This window comes from Rhyacophila brunnea, unplaced genomic scaffold (assembly GCF_057557595.1).
Source record: "Rhyacophila brunnea isolate RB1 unplaced genomic scaffold, BYU_Rbru_1.0 scaffold_2, whole genome shotgun sequence".
In the NCBI taxonomy this organism is placed as follows: Eukaryota; Metazoa; Arthropoda; class Insecta; order Trichoptera; family Rhyacophilidae; genus Rhyacophila; species Rhyacophila brunnea.
In genome coordinates, this window is record NW_028232859.1 from 37,383,435 (window position 1) to 37,403,847 (window position 20,413).

The window sequence follows — 20,413 nt, forward strand, 5'->3', positions numbered from 1 at the left end:
TGAAATCATAAACATACTATAATAGTATTTGAGTATCAACCTATCTTCAATTTGAATTGGGTTATAATAATAATATACCCGTATATATATCAATAGTATGTTTGCCACAAAATCCACCCAAGTTATCAGTACGTACTTGCACAGGTTTGATTAAAAACTATGATGAAATTAACATTTTAAAAATATTATATTACATAATATTATTTTGACAGCTCTGTTTTCTGATCGGCGTATATCTTGCAGGTGTTTATAAAATAATAATAATGTTCAGCGGCAAACAATATCAAAAATAATAATAATATTTCTTGAAATAAAATCTCCGATGATTAGTGATTTTTGCGAAAAGGTCGATTTAAATTAACGTACTTACGATGCCGAGGTCCTTTTTATACAAAATTATATTTGAATGTCAAGCTCTTCAGCGGCCCCTTAAGTTAAAGTTGTGTAAATTCAGTCCAAGCACATATTCCCATTCGCTAAAAATACTGATGATTGACATCGATTAAGCACGATTAAGACCGGGTAAGGTGCGAGGCGGGTGTGGTTTGGTAATAAATATCTTCAATATTTCAAAGTGCGGCACAGTAATATTATGTTCATACAAGTTTTAGTAACGATTACATATTCAATAATATAATAGTAAGTATTTAAAGGTGATGCTAGTTTCTCATGTTGTGTAATATATCAATATTATGGGGAAATTAATAGATAAATGTAGATAATATATTTAGAAAAATCTCGTAAGAGTTTAAATCATTTTATTATTGAAAGTCACCGACACTGATAAGTATGTATCTCGAAATTACACAACTTGACAGTTAACATAATTCGACCAAGGACGATTACAGCAATGTTTCCATACATATAAGCGCAAACGATTCAATAGGTAATCAAATGCATCAATTTTCCTAATAATCGAAATATAGCATATCCTACTATCGAACTAACTAAATAGTGCGATAATAGAGTTAACTAACGTGACGTGTCACAATAATACTTGTAATGAAGCGTAATTTTGCCGCGCTCGCCTGTTCAGACGTCCTCTCGGTCCGACGCCGGAACCGTGAGGGACGCCTGCAGCGCCGGTCTGCCTCGACGTGGACATAATGAATCGAATCAATTACGTGTCGAATAAGCGTGACACATTTGTGCAATTGATATATGTGTAAGTTCGTTCACTCACTGCTACGAATATTGATCGCCAATGGCTGGACAACTTCGTACACGTAGTTACTAGGGATTAGACTTTGAGAGTAAAATATTATGTACGTACGGTACCTAAGATCTTTAGTCCCACACCAGAAGATTAACCAAGCGCTGGAAAATCTAGTTTCACACTAAACTATTGTAGGTTACGTAAGTTGCAAACACTGCGACCGGCTTACCGTTATGAAAGCGGAAGCGATCAAAGTGCAGACCTAGAAAAATATGGTTTCAATGTGTCGAGAAAGATTTGAGTAGTATGGACGACCGAGAGAAGAGAGAACATAATATGGAGGATGTAGCCGAGAAAGAAGAAGTTACTAGAGATTATATCCGCATCGAACATTATAATTATTTCAATTAATACAATCGACTGAGGGGTCTTTTAATGGAATTTGAATTTAAATTCTAATTGATTTAACCTATGTACTATTCCATTTCAGTCCTTTCAGCGTTTTCAGGTACTATACAAACTCACCGAGTGTAAATGCTCACTGACTATGAATACAGTTAATTTTAGCTTATATAATAAATTGATTCTAAAAAAAAACATAACTATACTAATAAAATACAGCAAAAACCTTATTACCAACTTAGTAAAGGATCAAATATATATATATAATTAACTATTTCTTTTATTCGACGACTAATTCACAAGATTTAAGAATATATCATTCTGATTATTGAACATATATAATCTTGAGTTTTGATTTTGATTTTTTAAACACTTTCTGAGAGAGTATATTATAACCAATAGAAAAAATCTTTTTTTGAAAAAAGTAAGTCACCCCGACGGGGAATCGAACCCCGTATCTCCCGGGCTTACGCCCCATCCGTCGCATTTAACCAATATGCTACGGCGTGACATACTAATTGCGACAAATTTTAACTATTGGTAAATTTTAATACCTACTCATCAGCGTTCTTTCAAATCAAGCTACTTTGGCAATCGATTTTTGTATCTTAAATCAAAGTAGGTAACTATTACTATTACTTCGATTACTAACCGACGTCGTGGAATTTCTCCAATATTTTTTAGATGTACTACTACTTGCACTTGCTAATAATTTATTTGGAAGAATGCTGATGAGTAGGTATTAAAATTGACCAATAGTTAAACTTTGTCGCAATTAGTATGTCACGCCGTAGCATATTGGTTAAATGCGACGGATGGGGCGTAAACCCGGGAGATACGGGGTTCGATTCAACGTCGGGGTGACTTACTTTTTTCAAAAAAAGATTTTTTCTATTGGTTATAATATACTCTCTCAGAAAGTGTTTTTCAAAATTATATATGTTCAAAAATATATATTTTTTTAAATATTGTAAGTGTTTGTAAAAACCCGTAAGATTCATTGCAATTAGTTACTTACTCACCATTCAGTTAGCGCATTAAATTTTCATCACACGTAAACAATGGAACCAAGTAACGTGTCAGGCATGTAATATAGTTAGCTAATGAGAAATGTCACTAAATATAGCTACATACTAATAAAAAATAAAAACACATAAACAATGTTAAGGTATAATCCATAATCGGAAAACTAAATGCATCAATGACGGCACCAAAATGTCAAGCTTTAAGATGGTTTATTAGTTAAACATACGTAAGTACTTACATGCTAAGTTTTTTTATTATTATAGATATATTTTATCAAAAAGAGGTTACATACTATAACTGTTAAATTCAAAAGAGGTTTTAAAGATAATGATAACATAATGCGACACGTTGGGCTTAATTACGACATTAAAAAATGGATAAGACAGCAAAAAAAGTATTGGACATCATACAATAGTGGAGATGGGCGGGTCACATCGTTCAAAGAATCGAAGAATAGATCATTGCCGGACAAATCTCAAGTATAAACGGCGACCAAGAGTCCGCTGAATCGTTGAGATAATCTAGTTTAGCGGATGTACGTGGAAAGCTGGCAACGAAACACTAAGAAAAGAGAAGAGTGGAAAAAGCAAGACGTGGCCTTCATACAGCAGTGAATCGAGACTGGCCGAGATAATGATGAATATAAGATGCAAAACAAATGAATGTGGTAAATCAAACAGTTAATACGGTTTTTGAGAATTACATACGGTCAAGCGCCGGCTAGACGCTCATGCTTTACCACAAGCTTACCTGCGCAAACCGGTTTGTATCGGGGGGCTTGGGATGAAATCCCGAAGGCTGAAATCCCGAATGACCGAAATCCCGAAAGCCTAAATCCTGAAAGCCGAAATCCCGAAGGCCGAAATCCCGAATACCGAAATCCCGAACGCTGAAATCCCGAATGGCCGAAATCCCGAATGGCCGGAACCCCGAAGGCCAAAATCCCGAAAAATAAAAAAAAATACAAACAATAATAATTGCGCAATCTTTCTTCGTGGAAAATGGTTTTAAAATTTGCGCAATTCAAGATAAGTGTTAAGATTGCGCAATTATTACTGTTTGTATTTTTTTATTTGTCGGGATTTCGGCCTTCCGGATTCCGGCCATCCGGGATTTCAGCATTCGGGATTTAGGCTTTCGGAATTTCGGCCTTCCTCGGGATTTCGGCCTTCGGGATTTCATCCAGCACACGTATCGGGAATTCCGTGGGTATGAACAGGAAAACTGAAGCTCGCACAAACCGAAAAGCGCTGTTAAAAGTCTATACCCCGCAGGGTAGTCGCTATACCGCGCAGGCAAGTCGCTGCCGTCTAGGCGCAGAGAGATATTATAATAAGTAGGTACAGAAAAAAGTTCAAATTATAAAAATACAATAGTTAACTCAGTTATTATAAATGGTTTATGTAGCTTTGGAGCAACTAATATTGTAAGAGGTAAGAGAGCAAAATAGTTCCAATCGATTACTATGATGACAGTTCTGCAGGGAGTGATGATACATACATATTATATTATATCATTATGAAACTGTCATTTCATAAAATGTCCCCAATCGCGAATGCAGCAACGCGCAGCTCAGCGGTTTAGTTCAAACAAATGGTTATGTGGAGCGACATGTGTCCGCATTTAGCTGTTATTCGTTTAGCGCGAATATACGCTCGGGAAATAACCATGAAAGAGTTTATTTGGTCCAAGAAAATTCTTCCTCCATAATAAGCAAATCTGAGTGTCTATGGTAATATTTATCGGTCTTTATTATCTTTATTATATATTTATCGCGTGCATCTGTTGTACCAAATATTGCTTTATTCTCAACTTTAACACGACGACAAGAAAGGTGAGAAAAAACAAGATATCATAATGCCAATATAACATACGTCTTTCCTAAAAAAATCTTCAGATTATTTAAGATAAACTCATAAAAAAAGCCAAAATTCTTCATTTATGGTCTTCACAGAGCACACCTTGGCCTTTAACTCGTAGGTATTAAAGTTTATCCCAAATTTCACCCAGAAGGCAACCCACCCACTATGTTTGTGTTTCCTGTTTTACGTAGTGAGCTTTTTCCCATTTGAATTGATATAATAATTATTGTCATCAACACAGCACGAAAAGATCCAAAACGTAGGCATAATGCGGAATGACCAAAAAACGAACTGATGGATGTTGAAGCAGACAAGTACACGATCTGAAAGAGGTCGCCATGAAAGTGTAATATGCCGGATTCAGCCCTCGGTGAGTGGGAGGAGCCAGGGGAGGCCTTGGTACAACAGTGGATTGGTCCAGCTGACGATGATGTCTAAAAAAATGTTAACACTTATTTTATGTCATGTCGTGAACGCTTTGAATTTATAATTTGTTATGTTCATTATATGTAGAATTAAGAAAATTTGAATTTGAATGATTATTGTCAGTGCTATCTGCCACGGTGGCCGCGCGGCTTAAGCGTTGGACTATAACGCCGTGGGTTCCAGGTTCGAATCCTGGGTCTGACAAGTACACATTTTGTTTTTCAATTTGTGTACGAGTCAGACTATGGACCTAATAGGTTGAGCAAGTGGTTGACATCCATTTCTCGTAAAAACAAAATCTGTTAATACAAACCTCTACTCTGTGGAGGCCCATTTGATCCTTTAGGATCGGACATGGTCGAATAATAATAATAATAATCTTTCATATATATAGGTACCTAAACATAAACGTACAATTTTGATACCTGCTTATAAGTATACTATTAATTTACTATAATATAATAATTTACTGCATTAAATTAACTAAAAATTATTTACAGCATTACTGATAATTAATTTTCTATAAAGAAAATATATATTAAGTATGTAAAGGGTTTCTGGTGGGATAATGTTTTATTCTTACACAGGTGCAATGTGTTAAAAGGGAAAGGAACATTAATATTTATCATGACACATCTATCTAAGAATAGCAATCTATTGAAACTTTTATCGCTCTAGCGATGTCAATATCGTATACTTTCAGAGCAGCTGCCACGACATTAAAGTGCGGATTTACTACCGTTTAAGAAACGGATCTCACGGGGTCACCCCTAACATAAGAGAGTGCATAAAAAACACAAACGGCTCGCGCACAATGAAATAATGGCTTTCCAATAAACTCCGTCCGACAACATTTTTTATTTCGACCCGAGCCTCGCGCCAGATGGCCGACCCACCCCCGGACCCCCCACCCGACTTATAATAATAATAATTTATGAGCGTCTTTGCCCCGAGGATAATATAATGAAACCCCCTCGGTTGGGGGAAGGGAGGTTTAGCCCAAGGTTTTTGAATGAGCAACGTAAGCATCTAGCAGCGCCATAACCCAAAACTCTCGGTTGTATGCATATAAGCAGGTACCTATCTATAAAGTAGTTACACGTAAGGCAGTTTGGGGTTGATTTCAAGATTCATATACGGGATTTTTAGAGTCACTTTATATCTGTCTATCCATCAAGTAGCGCTGCGGGAAAAGTTTTTCTGAAGATTAAATGAGTACTAGTGACATAATTAATAAAAAGTTAGAGGCAGTTTTTATCTAACCACGTGAGAAACATATGAAGAGGTTACATTTCGATAAAAATATAATAGTTTTTTTTAAGACGGCCGGAGAGTGCGTGGTTAACAAAATCTAGTAAGTAGATACCATTGACTTCCGCATTTACCCCGTCTACTACTTTTCGTCGTTTTAACTGCGAACTCCCGCACTTTTCCGATTACATTGCCTATACCCAGATATACTTAACACTTTGGGATTAGCGATGTACCAGGCCTGAAACAATAACTACGGGTCGCATCCACGAGTGGTTATCGAATGCCCGTGGCCTAACGGCCATAGTTATTAGAATCCTTTGTGTCGTCCTCGCTGTCTTATCTTTTAGATATTACGCATCAGAATATATATATGTATAATTATTAATAACCATGTCTCTGAATTTTCGTACAAGGTGGTTGTTAGTGATTTTGAACAATCACAAACACCCAGGCTTTGAGAAATCACATAAATTTTAATATTTTGTCCTCACCGGGAAATCGAACCCAGAACTCTCAGATGGAAGCACCACGAGAGCCGCCTCGCATCAGAATATTGAAGCAATCGATGCCTCAGATGGTTGGATCAATTCATGATTTCCACTGACACACGCATTGAGTGTCGTAGAATGTCGAAAGGAGAGGGGCCGACCCGTTAAGAAGGATGTTCGGCAAAATAATTTGGGTCACAATCCTCAGTCATGAGGTCCTGACGAAGAAGGTGAAGTAATATTCTATTTAGCGACTAGGGGGGCATGTGGCCTCCTTGATCCGTATGCCAAAAGTTTACTTTTGCAGGGCTACACTAATAAAATATTAAAACAAATGAAAGTTATTTCAATTCAAAGCTAAATATTATAAATATTTACTCAAAATATTTATTATGTGAAGAAAGTTTCGTCATATCAGAATATACTCGTGGAAATTATGCAGAGTTGGATAAGAACTATTTTTTAAGCGGTATGAAAAAATTGGAAAATCGTTTGAAGGGGAAAAGGGGACTACGTTGAAATACCAAATTGGTTTGTTTCACAGAGTCAAGAGTTTTTAAAAAAAATCAAATTCCCAAAACATACGCTCCAGAATGAAAGTGAAGAGCTTTTTTTAAGCTCTTACATATTTTTTTTTGCCGAACAGTGCGCCGCCGCACAAAATTTTGAGTATCCACTACCATAGATGGTAGAATAGTATTTTTGAACTCGTCCGTTATTTTTTTAAAGTGAGGAGTATGTCAGTTTACCACGAATGTGACTGAATTTTCTCACATTTAAAAAAAAATCAATGGTAGTTTTAATCTGATATGTCATTTACAGCTGACTAAACTATTTACAAAGTAATAGTGTCCCAAATAATAATAAAGACAATTTATGAAACATCTTTGGTGGTTAATGATGTAATATACCATACCGAAACCTCTTCTTATGCAGGGGAGTTTTGAAACTACTGAATGATCAATGTAAATAATAGACACCTCACAGCGCCCATGCTGTGACTCAAAAGCTCTCAATTGTATGAGACGAATACCGCAATATGGCAGACAGCTTCGGGGTTAATTTGAAATGCAAATATTATTGATATTGAAAATTGAATGACGAGTCGACGATGGCTTGTCTATGCATAATACTCGTATATCTACGAAGTGAAACAATTGAGCAAAATGTCGAATACTGCAACAGTTATGTTTGTGTCGAACGAATTGTTTCCCAACGGTACACACACAGCGATGGACAAAGGTGTATTTTTTTTTATTAAAACATACAATATGGCTACAGTTCATAAAATAATAGCAGTACTCAGCGTACAAATCTTTGTAACTGATGCAAACTAGCAAGTTGTTTAATTTTTACGTTTTCCGGAGTGAAACCTATTATTACATACATTGTAAACAAAGTAGTAGGTATATTTAACAGAGTGGCAATTTGTGATATCTAATTTTCCTGTATACTTGTATGCCCAATGACAAATCAAAACTGAATGCGTACACGTTTGGACGTCTTTATAAAAATGGTTGCTACATAAAAATTTGATACTTACCTATATATAATTAATGACATTTCTCAACATCTTGGTTATTAAACAAGCAATCGATTAAAAAAAAATATAATACCACAATATAAAATCACTAATCTATAGCTACTGTCATTTCCCTCCATTTTCGGAAAGTGAATAGCAAACTGTCACTTTTATTTTTAGTACGGTTTTTCGTCTGGATTTTAGGATTTGGAGGTGAACAAATAACACACCGGAATTGTTTTGGAAACGGCAAGGTATATTTAAGTTAATATTATATAATAGTTACATTTTTAATAATTTAATTTTACGGAGGACGAAATTGGCGTGTTCGCGATTTAGCTGTTTGTATCGTTCTGCGCGCCATCTTGTGTTTTCGCTTTTCAACGAGAGCCGTTGGCGAAAGACGGCGACGTTGCAATATCTCCAACGGTCATAATTTACGGCATTGCCGGCTCGGCTCTGTTATTATTATTTATTTTCGTAATCAGCGCTTTACTATTTGTTGGGTTTGATACCGATTCGGGCCTCTCCAGATACACAGAGACATCCCCAAATGGGGTCCATACGGGGGTGCCACACTACATAACCCATGTTGAAATAATTTCCCAGCACCGTTAACAATTAAGTAATCATACCACTCAGCATTAAATGAATGACACTGTTATTTAAACAAAAAAATATAGCAATAATAATCAGTGTTTCCTCAATTATTACTCGATCAGAATGTTTGTTTGTTTTGATTGAGAATTACGACAACATCTAGTATTTAATTATGTACTGCACTAATATAAATAAGAAGAACAATCTATGAATCTACACTCAATTCGTCGAGTCCGTCACAAGACGTAGGTACTGCTAATGTCACGAGTTCTTCACTCGGTATAGTACATCCGTTATTCCACTCGAATGAAGTTTCTCAGTGCACTCTTATAAATAATCTCTTGATATCGATCTCATCAATAGGTACATCATTACCTCGCGATTATAATCTCACGTCATCATCCTTATTCTGCCCTTCCAAGGAAGAAGGTAGTAACTGACTGTCACACACTTAAGAAATAAATGAAATAATGTGTTTTTTTTAAATTCTAGTACTGTGAATTATTAAATATAAAAAAAACAGCGATATTGTTTTATTAGTAGGATGTTAAAATACAAACAAAGTAATAATAAACAAGCAGTAACTGCAATAAATAGGTGCAATGACTGCTTTTTTGCTAAGAAATGTGTATCATTTTAGCAGATGTCCATCTTTTTACTAAGGATTTTAACGGTATTTTAGTGATAATACTGATTTTAAAGTGAACAGAATATATATCATTCAAAATTACCTAACGGATGGCATTCATAACGAAATTTCTTAAGTTACTGCCTTCTTCCTTGGAAGAGCAGTATTTGTGTATTCATTGTATTTTTGTATCAACCAATAAACTCTCATCTCAACAACCATGCAACCTCATCATACCGCCAAAACAATAATAGAAAACACGTCCACTATATTGAGATGCTCGCGTATAACTTTAGCAAAATCCATAGGAATTCAGCCACTTCTTGCCTGAAAGCCGATTCTTGTTATTAACAATAAAATAATAGCCGGTATTGCAACCCAGGTAATAAATTAAAATTTGTTTTTGTCCGTTTAGCCCATAGAACAATTTTCCGAATATGCGACTATCGATATTCTGATTGAGCGAATTATAGCTCTATTAGCCATCATTTCGCGACACAGTAAATTAAATTAAGTTAATATACTGATAAGTTTAGTACCTATAGTAATAATCCTGGGATAATAATGATTTCATAACTCACCCTATCAACGTGTTTGGCTTTGGCGATGTTCCTAATGAGGCGGTAGAGCGGCGCCGCTGGATGGGCTGGCGCTCCGAGCTGACAGTAGAGGAGGGCGGTGAACTTGGGGGCCGGGGGCGCTCCGATGGCAGCGGACCAAAAGGGATAGGAGGCGCGAGTGTCCGCGAAGCTCGGCAGCGTCACGAGGGCGCCGGGGGAAGAGTTCCACGATAAAGAGTCTCGTCGAGCCCGTCCAGGTATTCGCTCTAAGATTATCTGTAAAACGAAAGACAGCATTATTAGTTATGTGCATATGAAATGGTTATATGAAATTACGGGTAGTTTCGACTTCCGTTTCGACTTCCGTTTCAAATCTGTAGACTTTGCAGAATACATACATCATCAGGATTCAGGATACTCTGGTTTTTTTCTCATTCCGGGATTCAATATTTCATGATGACATACAATGTATTAATACCATAAAAGAGTAAATGTCTTCTTTCATTAACACATATACAAATTTAGTTAACGTATATTCAATACGTCATATTCTTTCTATGGATCACATCATACTTTAAGATCAAAACAAAAAAATATATTTACTATAACTATTCATTAAAATTATAACGTATAAACTACTTTTCTTTTATTCATCGAATAATTCACAAGATTTGAGAATGTAACATTCTATATATTGAACATACCTACATAATTTGAATAAAGTTATAAAAAATAAATACTTGGAAGTAATCCGTGAAGTCGATTAGTAATTAAGGCATTTAATTAATACCTACCTTACAAAACCGATAGCCAACATTATTAACGGATGTATTTCATGTAAGAACATGGTACTAGTTAAAATTATCGTAATTAAGTAGGATGCCCGTAGCTTTATTGGAAAAGCAGGTTGGCGCGAATCCAGCGGTTATACAGGTTCAAGTCCCGTCGGGTGTTGTATTTTTTTCGAGTAGGTATTATGCATGAGATATTTTCAAATTATGTATATGGCGTATAATATTGTAAACAGTAGGTACTGTATTTTTTCAGTTGAGTTTAGTAAAATCTTATATCTTTCTAATAGCTAGGTATATTTTCTAAAAAAAAAGGTATTTAAAAAATATTTATATACTTAATAATAATATAAAACACTTTGTCATACTTATTTAAGAAATTTCACATTTTTGTTGACTTGCCAACATTTTTCAAAAATGGATTTGTTTCTAGAGCCCTCAATTATAATGATAGATTTCAATACACGGTGTGTGATGTGCAGTTGTGTTGCATGTGTTGTTCTTATTTATTATAAAATATGTCAGTCAGTAAACACATGACCAAAGTTCATCATAACATCATATTCCAGCTATTCATTAGAGATAAACTCTATAAATAAATATTTATTAACCCATATGTTGTCAAACCAATTTACACAAGACACTTGTAAAGCCAGTGCTCACCTACGCATCGGAAACCTGGATATTAACTCTGCGAAATGAACGAGCCCTGAACATTTTTGAAAAAAAAATTCTCCGCCGTATATATGGACCGATCAGGGACGGCGCCAATTGGAGGAGAAGATATAATGCTGAGCTCTACGGGCTGTACGAATATTGCAGCGCAGTTCAATCAATTAAGATTGAGAGACTGCGATGGCTAGGTCATGTGCACCGTATGAATGACAATAAACCGGCAAAGAGAGTGATGTCCAGCGATCCAATAGGGCGTAGAAGAAGAGGCAGGCCAGAGATTCGCTGGTTGGATGGAGCTGCCAGTGACTGCCGTATTCTGGGGGTACCGAATTGGAAAGCGGCCATACTGGATAGGGACAGGTGGAGGGAGCTGTTGGAGGAGGCCAAGACCTACACCGGGTTGTCGCGCCCCTGATGATGATGATGTTGTCAAACCACCATATTATGGTGAAATTTCTACGGTATCGTATCGGTACTGTACTGCATTTAGTTTATTCATAGTAAGAGAAGTTTAATGTAAGTGTAAACAATTATTATTATTACACTGGCATATTAGTATGGTAACACAACAGAGTTAAGTACCTACTACTGTTTTACACTTTGGGTACGACATGCATCACCCACTGTCGAAAGTACGTAATATCCAACAGAAACGACTCATCCGTTTGAAGATTTGAAAACAATAGTCAAGTTACGAAGGACTTCATCAGTTATCAGTAGATTACCAATAATTCAATACATTTCCTTATAATTCAATAAGGGCGATAGTTTATACATTGGCTCTTGTTTCTACAACATCCAATTTCGCTTAACAATTTCTGTTTTATTTTATTTTAAACATTAAATAATGTAAGATTTTTATTGAAAGTACACAGTTTGTAAAAGCATGAGAAACATTTTTTATTTATTATGAACCATAAACCTTGCTTTTTTGTACAGTGTGGTTCTGTTATACGGACATAAGTTCAATAACACATTTTTCATTTTTAAGAGGTTATTCATCCATAAAGATAGTTATAATGTTTGGATAAGTGAAAAAATATTATTATGTATATGAGTAACATATTTATACTAAAAGTTTTAGATGTAGTCTATAATGAGTACAATTTCATTATTATGTTCCACTATTTATTTTATTATTTTTTGAAATGGCCAGTATTAAATATACTGCGTAATTTTGTTGATTTTATTGGAGTATATTTCGTAATTGTGCTGTCTGTACAGAGCTCCGAGAGCCCATAGCTCCTTTTCTAGTATTTTGCAGTTATTGACTTGCCACAATAAATGAAACGTATTGTCGTCACATGGACGCAAAGATCGTTCTTTGGTTTGAATCATTTGAGATAGGTTTCCCAATTCTTCGTGACCTGTTTATAACATTATAATGTGTGATGTTTTTATATTGCTTATATTATTATATTATATTAATTACGGACACTTAAGTGAGTAGCTTAATTGGTTAACATAATCGGTAAGCAAATGAGAATGTAGGTATATTCGGTAAGAATTTACTTGGGATCTTTTTCAATATGTATGTTCCTGAGGCTTTTCCGTGTTACGTATTTATTATATAGTATTTAATGTCCAAATAACAGTAAAAGTGTACATTGAAAGTCTACTAATAATCAGATCCAGAGAATGTTTCGAATCCTAATGTAAAATGTGACCCCAAGTTTCAAACACTTAAAAACTTCACCAAAACTTCTACTCGCGATAAAAATAGAACTAAGTCCACTTGCGGTGACTTTTCTGTTAAAGTTATGTTATGCTCAATCCGGATGGAAAACATACGCTGACAAAGAATTGTGAACTAAACCTAGTTGAAAAAAGGGATTTTTTAACTTTTTCATCGTCTTCTGCAATAATATGTTGATTAAGACGCGCAATTTTGATGTAGACTTTACAAACAACATTTAATTTGGAAATGTGTATATTGGTACGATTCACGATTTCGGGGTAAGTCCTATCTAAAGAAAATTAGTATCTGCAGTGTAAAAAGAAATATAACATAACACTTATATTATTCATAAGTTAAGCGACGCGTCGATTGATGCATTAATATTATTTTGGTTAGGTACCTAATATGTGATTGTTCTTCCAGGCTTTCGCCTCCCTACGATATTAATTAGGGTATGCAATCAGGGTTACCGAAATACCGGAATCTTTTTATAAATAAATGAAATATTAAAATCCAATAAAATAAGTAATTCTGGTTCTTTTTAATTTTTATAATATCCGTTTCACTATAATATATGTAAACAGGAGGTAGACTGTTAAGATTCGACATACATAGTACACACCATACATATAGTGCCATCTGTTTCCACATTATTTAAAAATAAACAGTTTATTATAAAAATATATTAATACCAAAAAGGGTATAATTGTAAACGTCGTCGTTTGAAATTTAAAATAACGTCATAATTAGGTGCTTGAGATATATGTGGTTATATAAAATAACTTCATAATTAAGTACTTAAGATATATGTGGTTAAACACCTTTTAAAATATGTTCGTCATTTGCCTACAATAGTGGCGAGGGGTGAAGGTAGGCTGTTAATATTCAACATAAATAGTACACACTAAACTATGTCAGTAATACCTATTTGTTTACATGGCACTAAGAATACAATTTGCGGATGGCGGTAGATCATTTTTAAGCCTCAATTAAGCCGTGCCTAAATCAAAACATAATTGTTTAGGTATGCGATCCGACAAAAGTAGTGCACCCCCTTTCAGTTATATTTGATTTCGTTGAATTATGAATACATATTGCAAATGGTGTTGGTTAGTTATTTAAAATATTCTTCTATCTACAAAATATCTAAAAGAATGTATGGGTTTTAATGGAATAATATTAGATATTTTTAGATCAACGAATATTTTTGACTATTATCTACTATGCCTTTGATTAGGGGCAGGGTATAATTGAATTTTAAAAACTAACAAACACTATCTATACATCGTAGTATTGGTTCAATGACAAATAATACGTTTGACTGACAAAGTTTGGTATGCACTCTTTATATCGGATCTTAACAGCCTACCTCCACCCTTCGCCAATGGTAAAAAAATGTGGAAATTAAAATTTACCTTTCATCATAATACTAACGATCGTAGACTAAATTTAATAATATTCTAATATTTTTAGATTTTTTCAAAAAACTTTCATCAACCTTAATAGGTTTTACGTATTTACATTTTCGGAATTCTTTCAGAATGCTTTAAAACTAATTCAAACTCTAATTGAAAATATTTCTAAATGTGTTTACTGTAGAAATACTTTTAATATTGTTTATACCAATTCCTGAATCCCGGAATTGAAAATCTTATCCGGGATTGCAATTCCTAATATCTATCGTACTTACTAAATTATGTAGGTGCTTTCAGAGAGTAAAGACTAATATGGAGGAATGAAACAATTTGTAGGTACTTGTAACAAGGCGAATACATCAGCTATTCCCACGATCTTTATTGTTTGAACTACAATATTATAGCTTTGATGTTTTCGTTAAGAGCGTCTGTAGCGAGAACAAATATTGAATCAATGTTATTATTATTTACAGACGAAACGAGGCGAGATTTTCTCGGGAATGTTTTTCTTGCGTAACAAGTAAAACGAGCAAGTAAATTAACGTCGAATACACTATCGGATCCGATCGACTGTCACAAAGATAAGAATACATCGTTTTAATATTACTACCTAATCTTCTACAACTCAATAGTGAGTACCAATTTAAATAGAATTACTTATTTTAATGACATACTTATGTCATTATTTATAACTACTATCGACTGACTGATTTATTATCTACTGACTATCAACATTATTATTATATTACCAAACAAAACAAAAACAAAAATTTCCTAGAAAATACTTAAGCTATTTTTAGGGTATTTGATAAAACATAACAGACTTATTTTCCAGCCAATTTTCCGTAAAGTGGAATATAATATTACATGGTATAAAATAATTTAATACTTACAAAAAAAATAATACCTATCCTCATTATAAATAAGTGTATTCTTCTAATAACTATCGATTTTTTTATTATGTCCGATCTTAATAAGGTCATTTATGTGCCATATGGATGTTGGCCACTTGCTCAACCTATTAAGTCCATACTCTGACTTAAACACAAATTGAAAAACAATAAATGTGTATTTGCCAGACCCAGGATTAGAACCTGGGACCCACGACGTTATAGGCCGATGCTTTAGCCGCTCGGCCAGCGTGGGCATATAACTAATGACTATCGATTATTGTTTAAAATTGTTATAATTTTACAACAGATATATCAAATGAATAAACAACAAATTAAGTAGATGGGTTCTGCACCTAATTAAACTGGTCTCCTTCGTCTGTCATTTCTGTATGAGAAATGCGTCTAGACTCTTCCCAACGAGCGGACACACCAACACATGTTTCGCAAAGTCCTCGGCCCCACATGCATAGTTTGAAGAATGGCTCGAGTATTTTGTTACTCCAGTTGGTATTAGGGATTCCAATCCCGGGATCCCGAGCTATTTTCGATACCTATGAATCCCGGCATTAATTAACGTAATCCGTATTTCCAAGATTGAACGTATACAATATTAACAATAAATTTCTTAAATAGTATAAATTATACTAGATTTATTTTTGACCGATTTTATCAATGTTATTTGTAAATATAAAAAATTATATTAACAATGGAAAAAAATGCCAATCCCGGGATTGTCAAATTGTAATCCCGAAATCTCGGGATCAGAATTTTGGCTCGGGATTGGATTCCCTAGTTGGTATCCGATTTATCTTCATCAAAACTGCAAAGTCCTGCGTGCCCTCGGATGATAGTTTCTTATCAGTAACATTAATACTTTGGACACCGAAGACACACCTGGCGCGTAAAGACCAGGCAGCCGATCGATGTAATTAACGTGCATTTTAAAGGTGGTAATTAAAAATCATTATCTAGTCAGCAGCGAATAGGTAGAATAATAACAGCGAAGTAGGCTGCGTAGTCACATATCTCGCTCCAACTCACCATTCTTGCCGGTAATTACAATTTATTTACACATATCATGGACTAACAACATAGTTTTAGAGCCTTTTTATAAAAAAAAATCACGATCCCCAAAAACATATAATTTAACAATTAAGTAATTAGTCATAATAATATTAAAATAAATATAATTGAATGGAGGCCAATTTGGGAAACATTTTGTGAGGGGATTGAATTAATGTTTCCCATTTCTAAACGTCACGAGTGTTGATGATATAAATATGTCATGTTTGGTACTCTCTTAAAAAAGTGCAGTATTTTCTTTACTCGTGCTACCATCAGTAATACCGCGTTCTCACGAGGCGTTTTTGTCGTTCAACTGTATATTGAATGTTGTAGAAGAAATCGAAAAGAATGTACGTAGACACGTACTTGACGTACACGTATTGACTTAATTAAGGTAAACCTGATAGTTGTAATCGAGATGGCGTAGAATGAATATGTCAGTGTGTGGTAATGAAAATATTACTGAAAAAGTAAAAAAACGTCGTGTATAAACTAAAATCAGTCAAGACAAGTTACGTGCCGATGCGAATTGTTATCACTTTAAGCATTGGCTAGGATCCTAGGTAACCAGTTAATTCGAATTGAACGAATAAAAGTAGGAAGCATCCCAATTTCATTAAGACGGTACTTCAGTGAAACGGCAAACAATTTTCAACATATTTCATAGGTGCGACGAAATTTTGGACTCGCTGGCAATCGGAGAGCGAACGTCGAGCTGTGAACACGTAAATTTGTTTCGTGATGGCGACGGGGGTATTAATTCTTAAATCGTGTAAAGATGACTAAAAACGTTACCCATTTACTTGAAAAAGAAAACATGTCAATGAATATATTATTATTGTTACTAATAGAACAATTAACAGAACATTAAATGGACGCATGTTGGATTTATATGACAAATTATATTTTGATCGGCACGCGTCATTTGCACAATCCGCGCATCGCCTAGCCACGATCTTTTTAGATTTAGACCATGCCTCAACTGAGGTAGGTATAGCCTTAAATTCAACTTGCAAGTTTATCAATTTTGTTGAAATGTGATTCTCACTTATCAATTGACGTTCAGCTGTCATTAAACGATAAAATTTGCAACGGTGAGAAACGCGGCACTACACCACGCATTATTTAGATATATTATTATACTTTATAGTATAAACACAAATAAGATAATATAGGCGCTGCAAAGAGGTTTTTCTTTTTTTTTTAAATAAATAATGCGTAATGTTTATCCATACGTTGTAATTATAATTCATTCATTTAAAAAAATAGTGTGCATTAAATTGTAAAAGCTCACGCAGTAATTTGCATTTGAAACGACTGCGTCTAATTTGTGTACTACGTTGGTCATTAAATGCAAAGTTTTCCCGGTAGCAGTATACTGCGGCTGACGTTATAATTTATTTTCATATTTTATAGTATGCGGCGGTTGTTCATGTTAAACGTAAATATTACTAGGCACTTTGACACAATATAGTATGTCAAACTGACGCTATATGAAATTTCAACCGTAAAAAAGGTTCTATCGAAGTATATTAGAAATAGTGTACGAGTGAAGCCCCTTCAAGATCACCACTCACGAACAACGGCTACGAATATGCAAGAGTCGACCAATTCATATTATATTCGAGATCACACATAACTCCTTTGATCAAGACTCATCAGAAGAAGCCTAAAACAATGCTTGATAATGGCGCGACAACCGAAATAACTATTAAATAATAAGCCAATTTGGAGTATAACTTATAGTATCATTTTTTATCAATGGTAAGACAAAAAGATATTTTTTGAAAAGAAGATGACAGCCGTGCAAGAGAAAAATGGCTCGTGGCGAGTAATGTACAATCACGAACTGTACACATTGTTCAATGATATACTGTTGTTTCCGCCATGTCTCAAGAATTGAAGACACCCAATAACCAAAGCCGCCCCTCTTAAATATACCACCAGGGAAGAGGGGTCGGGATATCTAAACGTCGAGATATAGATAGACACAGCATCCCTAAAGCTAATGCGGTGGAAGGAGCTTGCGGTAGACAGGCAGGGGTGGAGACGTTTCCCAGAGATGGCCAACAGCCACATTTGGTCGTAGTTCTGATGATGATACTATTAGTCAGAAATATATTAGAGTTATGGTAAAAGGTTATAAAAATTATACAAAATAAATGACAATAATTATTATAAATGTTAACGTGTATTTGGTTTTTATTGATATTTACAATTAAGAGGTTATAAAACGTATTACGATCTGCTTTGTTTCCGTAATTTTCAATAATCTATTAACTTAAGTACAATATAATAAAACGACAAATAAAACAATTCAGGCGAGCACGCAATTATTGTTGTAAGAAAATAAATAATACTATTATGAAATTCCTTGAGGTAATGGTCAGCCGTTAAACCGACACCTAAAATACTCATTAAAAAGGTTATATTTTCAGGGTGTCAACAAAGGCTCGACTCTTCTCGAGGCGTAATAGGTGATTACAAAAGAGTCCCAACAGGCGTCGCGACGCTCGCCGATTAGCTACGTTAGGACGGCAGCGTCGCCCCACGAATATACTTTATAGAAATGATAATATCAAATCATAAGTACTTTACTTATCTAACGTGACTTTTGTCGACTTACTTTTTATACGACTGAAGAAATTATAATATTGTTTAAAATTTCAAATAAAAAAGTTTTTATGCAACCATACTTAATTATCCACTGACTTATAGATACCTACTAGAGGCTAGGTAAATTAAATTATAGTGTTAATATTATCAAGTGACGTCTAAGTATACCATTTTATAATATTATATTTTTTTATTCCACCACTTTGTATTTTTATACTTTAAGGGGGGGCATGCTCGGCGTAGGTCAAAATTGAGTTTTTATTGTATTTTCAAACCATGATCCTGGACATTCCTTCAACGTTGTAGATAATCTATTTATATCAATTTATGGCTACGGCTGTATGTTGTGGCTTAACCACTGGGGAATGCCAAAAGAAATGGCGTATTTAAAATAAACACTACCTTATTCTTAGGTCAATAATTATTATAAAGCAATCAATATTCGTAGGATGTTTATCAAACTTGAATGGTCAAAGAAATAGCTTATAATTAGTATCTTTAGAATTATTTTCAAATGTGTTAATCTTGCCGATTTTTTGAATAATAAAATGCCTAATTCTTGTCAACTGTGGGATCACAGAGATTATCAATATAATTTTTTATCGTGAATATTTTACTAAAATTATCTCGTCATAAATTATACTAATAGTTTTATTAATGCGTTTAAAAATTAATAAATGTAAAAAATCTTAACACCACTTCACATTCATGTACCGAAATATGACTATATTCTAAAACATTAGAGCGAGAGGTTTAAAAGAATACTATTTTATGTAACAAAAATACTTTATGCAGTCATCAAATGTTTAAAATAAATATAAAGGATAATAAGGCTTCAAAATTATATAAATAGATTATCTACAACGTTTAAGGAATGTCCAGGATCATGGTTGGAAAATACAATAAAAACTCAATTTTGACCTACGCTGAGCATGTGGGCCGTTAATATACGTACATACATAATTTTGAAAACACTTATGAGAAAATATATCATAACCAATAGAAAAAATATTTTTTGAAAAAAGTAAGACACCGAGCAGGAATCGAACCGAGGAATCGGGTTTCGCGCTCATGTACATAGACCATTATGCTATAGGCGTCATACTTAATTACGACAAATTTTAACTGATGAATACTCTCTGAAGCGCTTCCCAAATTGAGTTACTATTGGTGATCGGCTCTTGTATTTTAAATCAAAGTAGGTATTACTTTAAAAGATTTTTTTTCTATTGGTTATCATATATTTTCTGAGAAATGTTTTCAAAATGTTCAATAATTAGAATGTTACATTCTTAAATCTTGTGAATTATTCGTTGAATAAAAAATAGTCAATTAAATATACGTATCTATCTAAAT

General features: G+C 34.2%; 1 protein-coding gene across 1 annotated transcript in view; it reads right to left on the reverse strand.

Moving 5' to 3' along the window:
- ttv (exostosin glycosyltransferase 1 ttv) overlaps nucleotides 1-20,413 on the reverse strand; it is a 606,008-nt gene that overhangs the window by 76,749 nt on the left and 508,846 nt on the right. Inside the window, exon 4 of the mRNA XM_085947763.1 lies at nucleotides 9,946-10,200. Coding sequence (XP_085803889.1) covers nucleotides 9,946-10,200 — 255 coding nt within the window. The remainder of the gene's footprint in view (nucleotides 1-9,945; nucleotides 10,201-20,413) is intronic.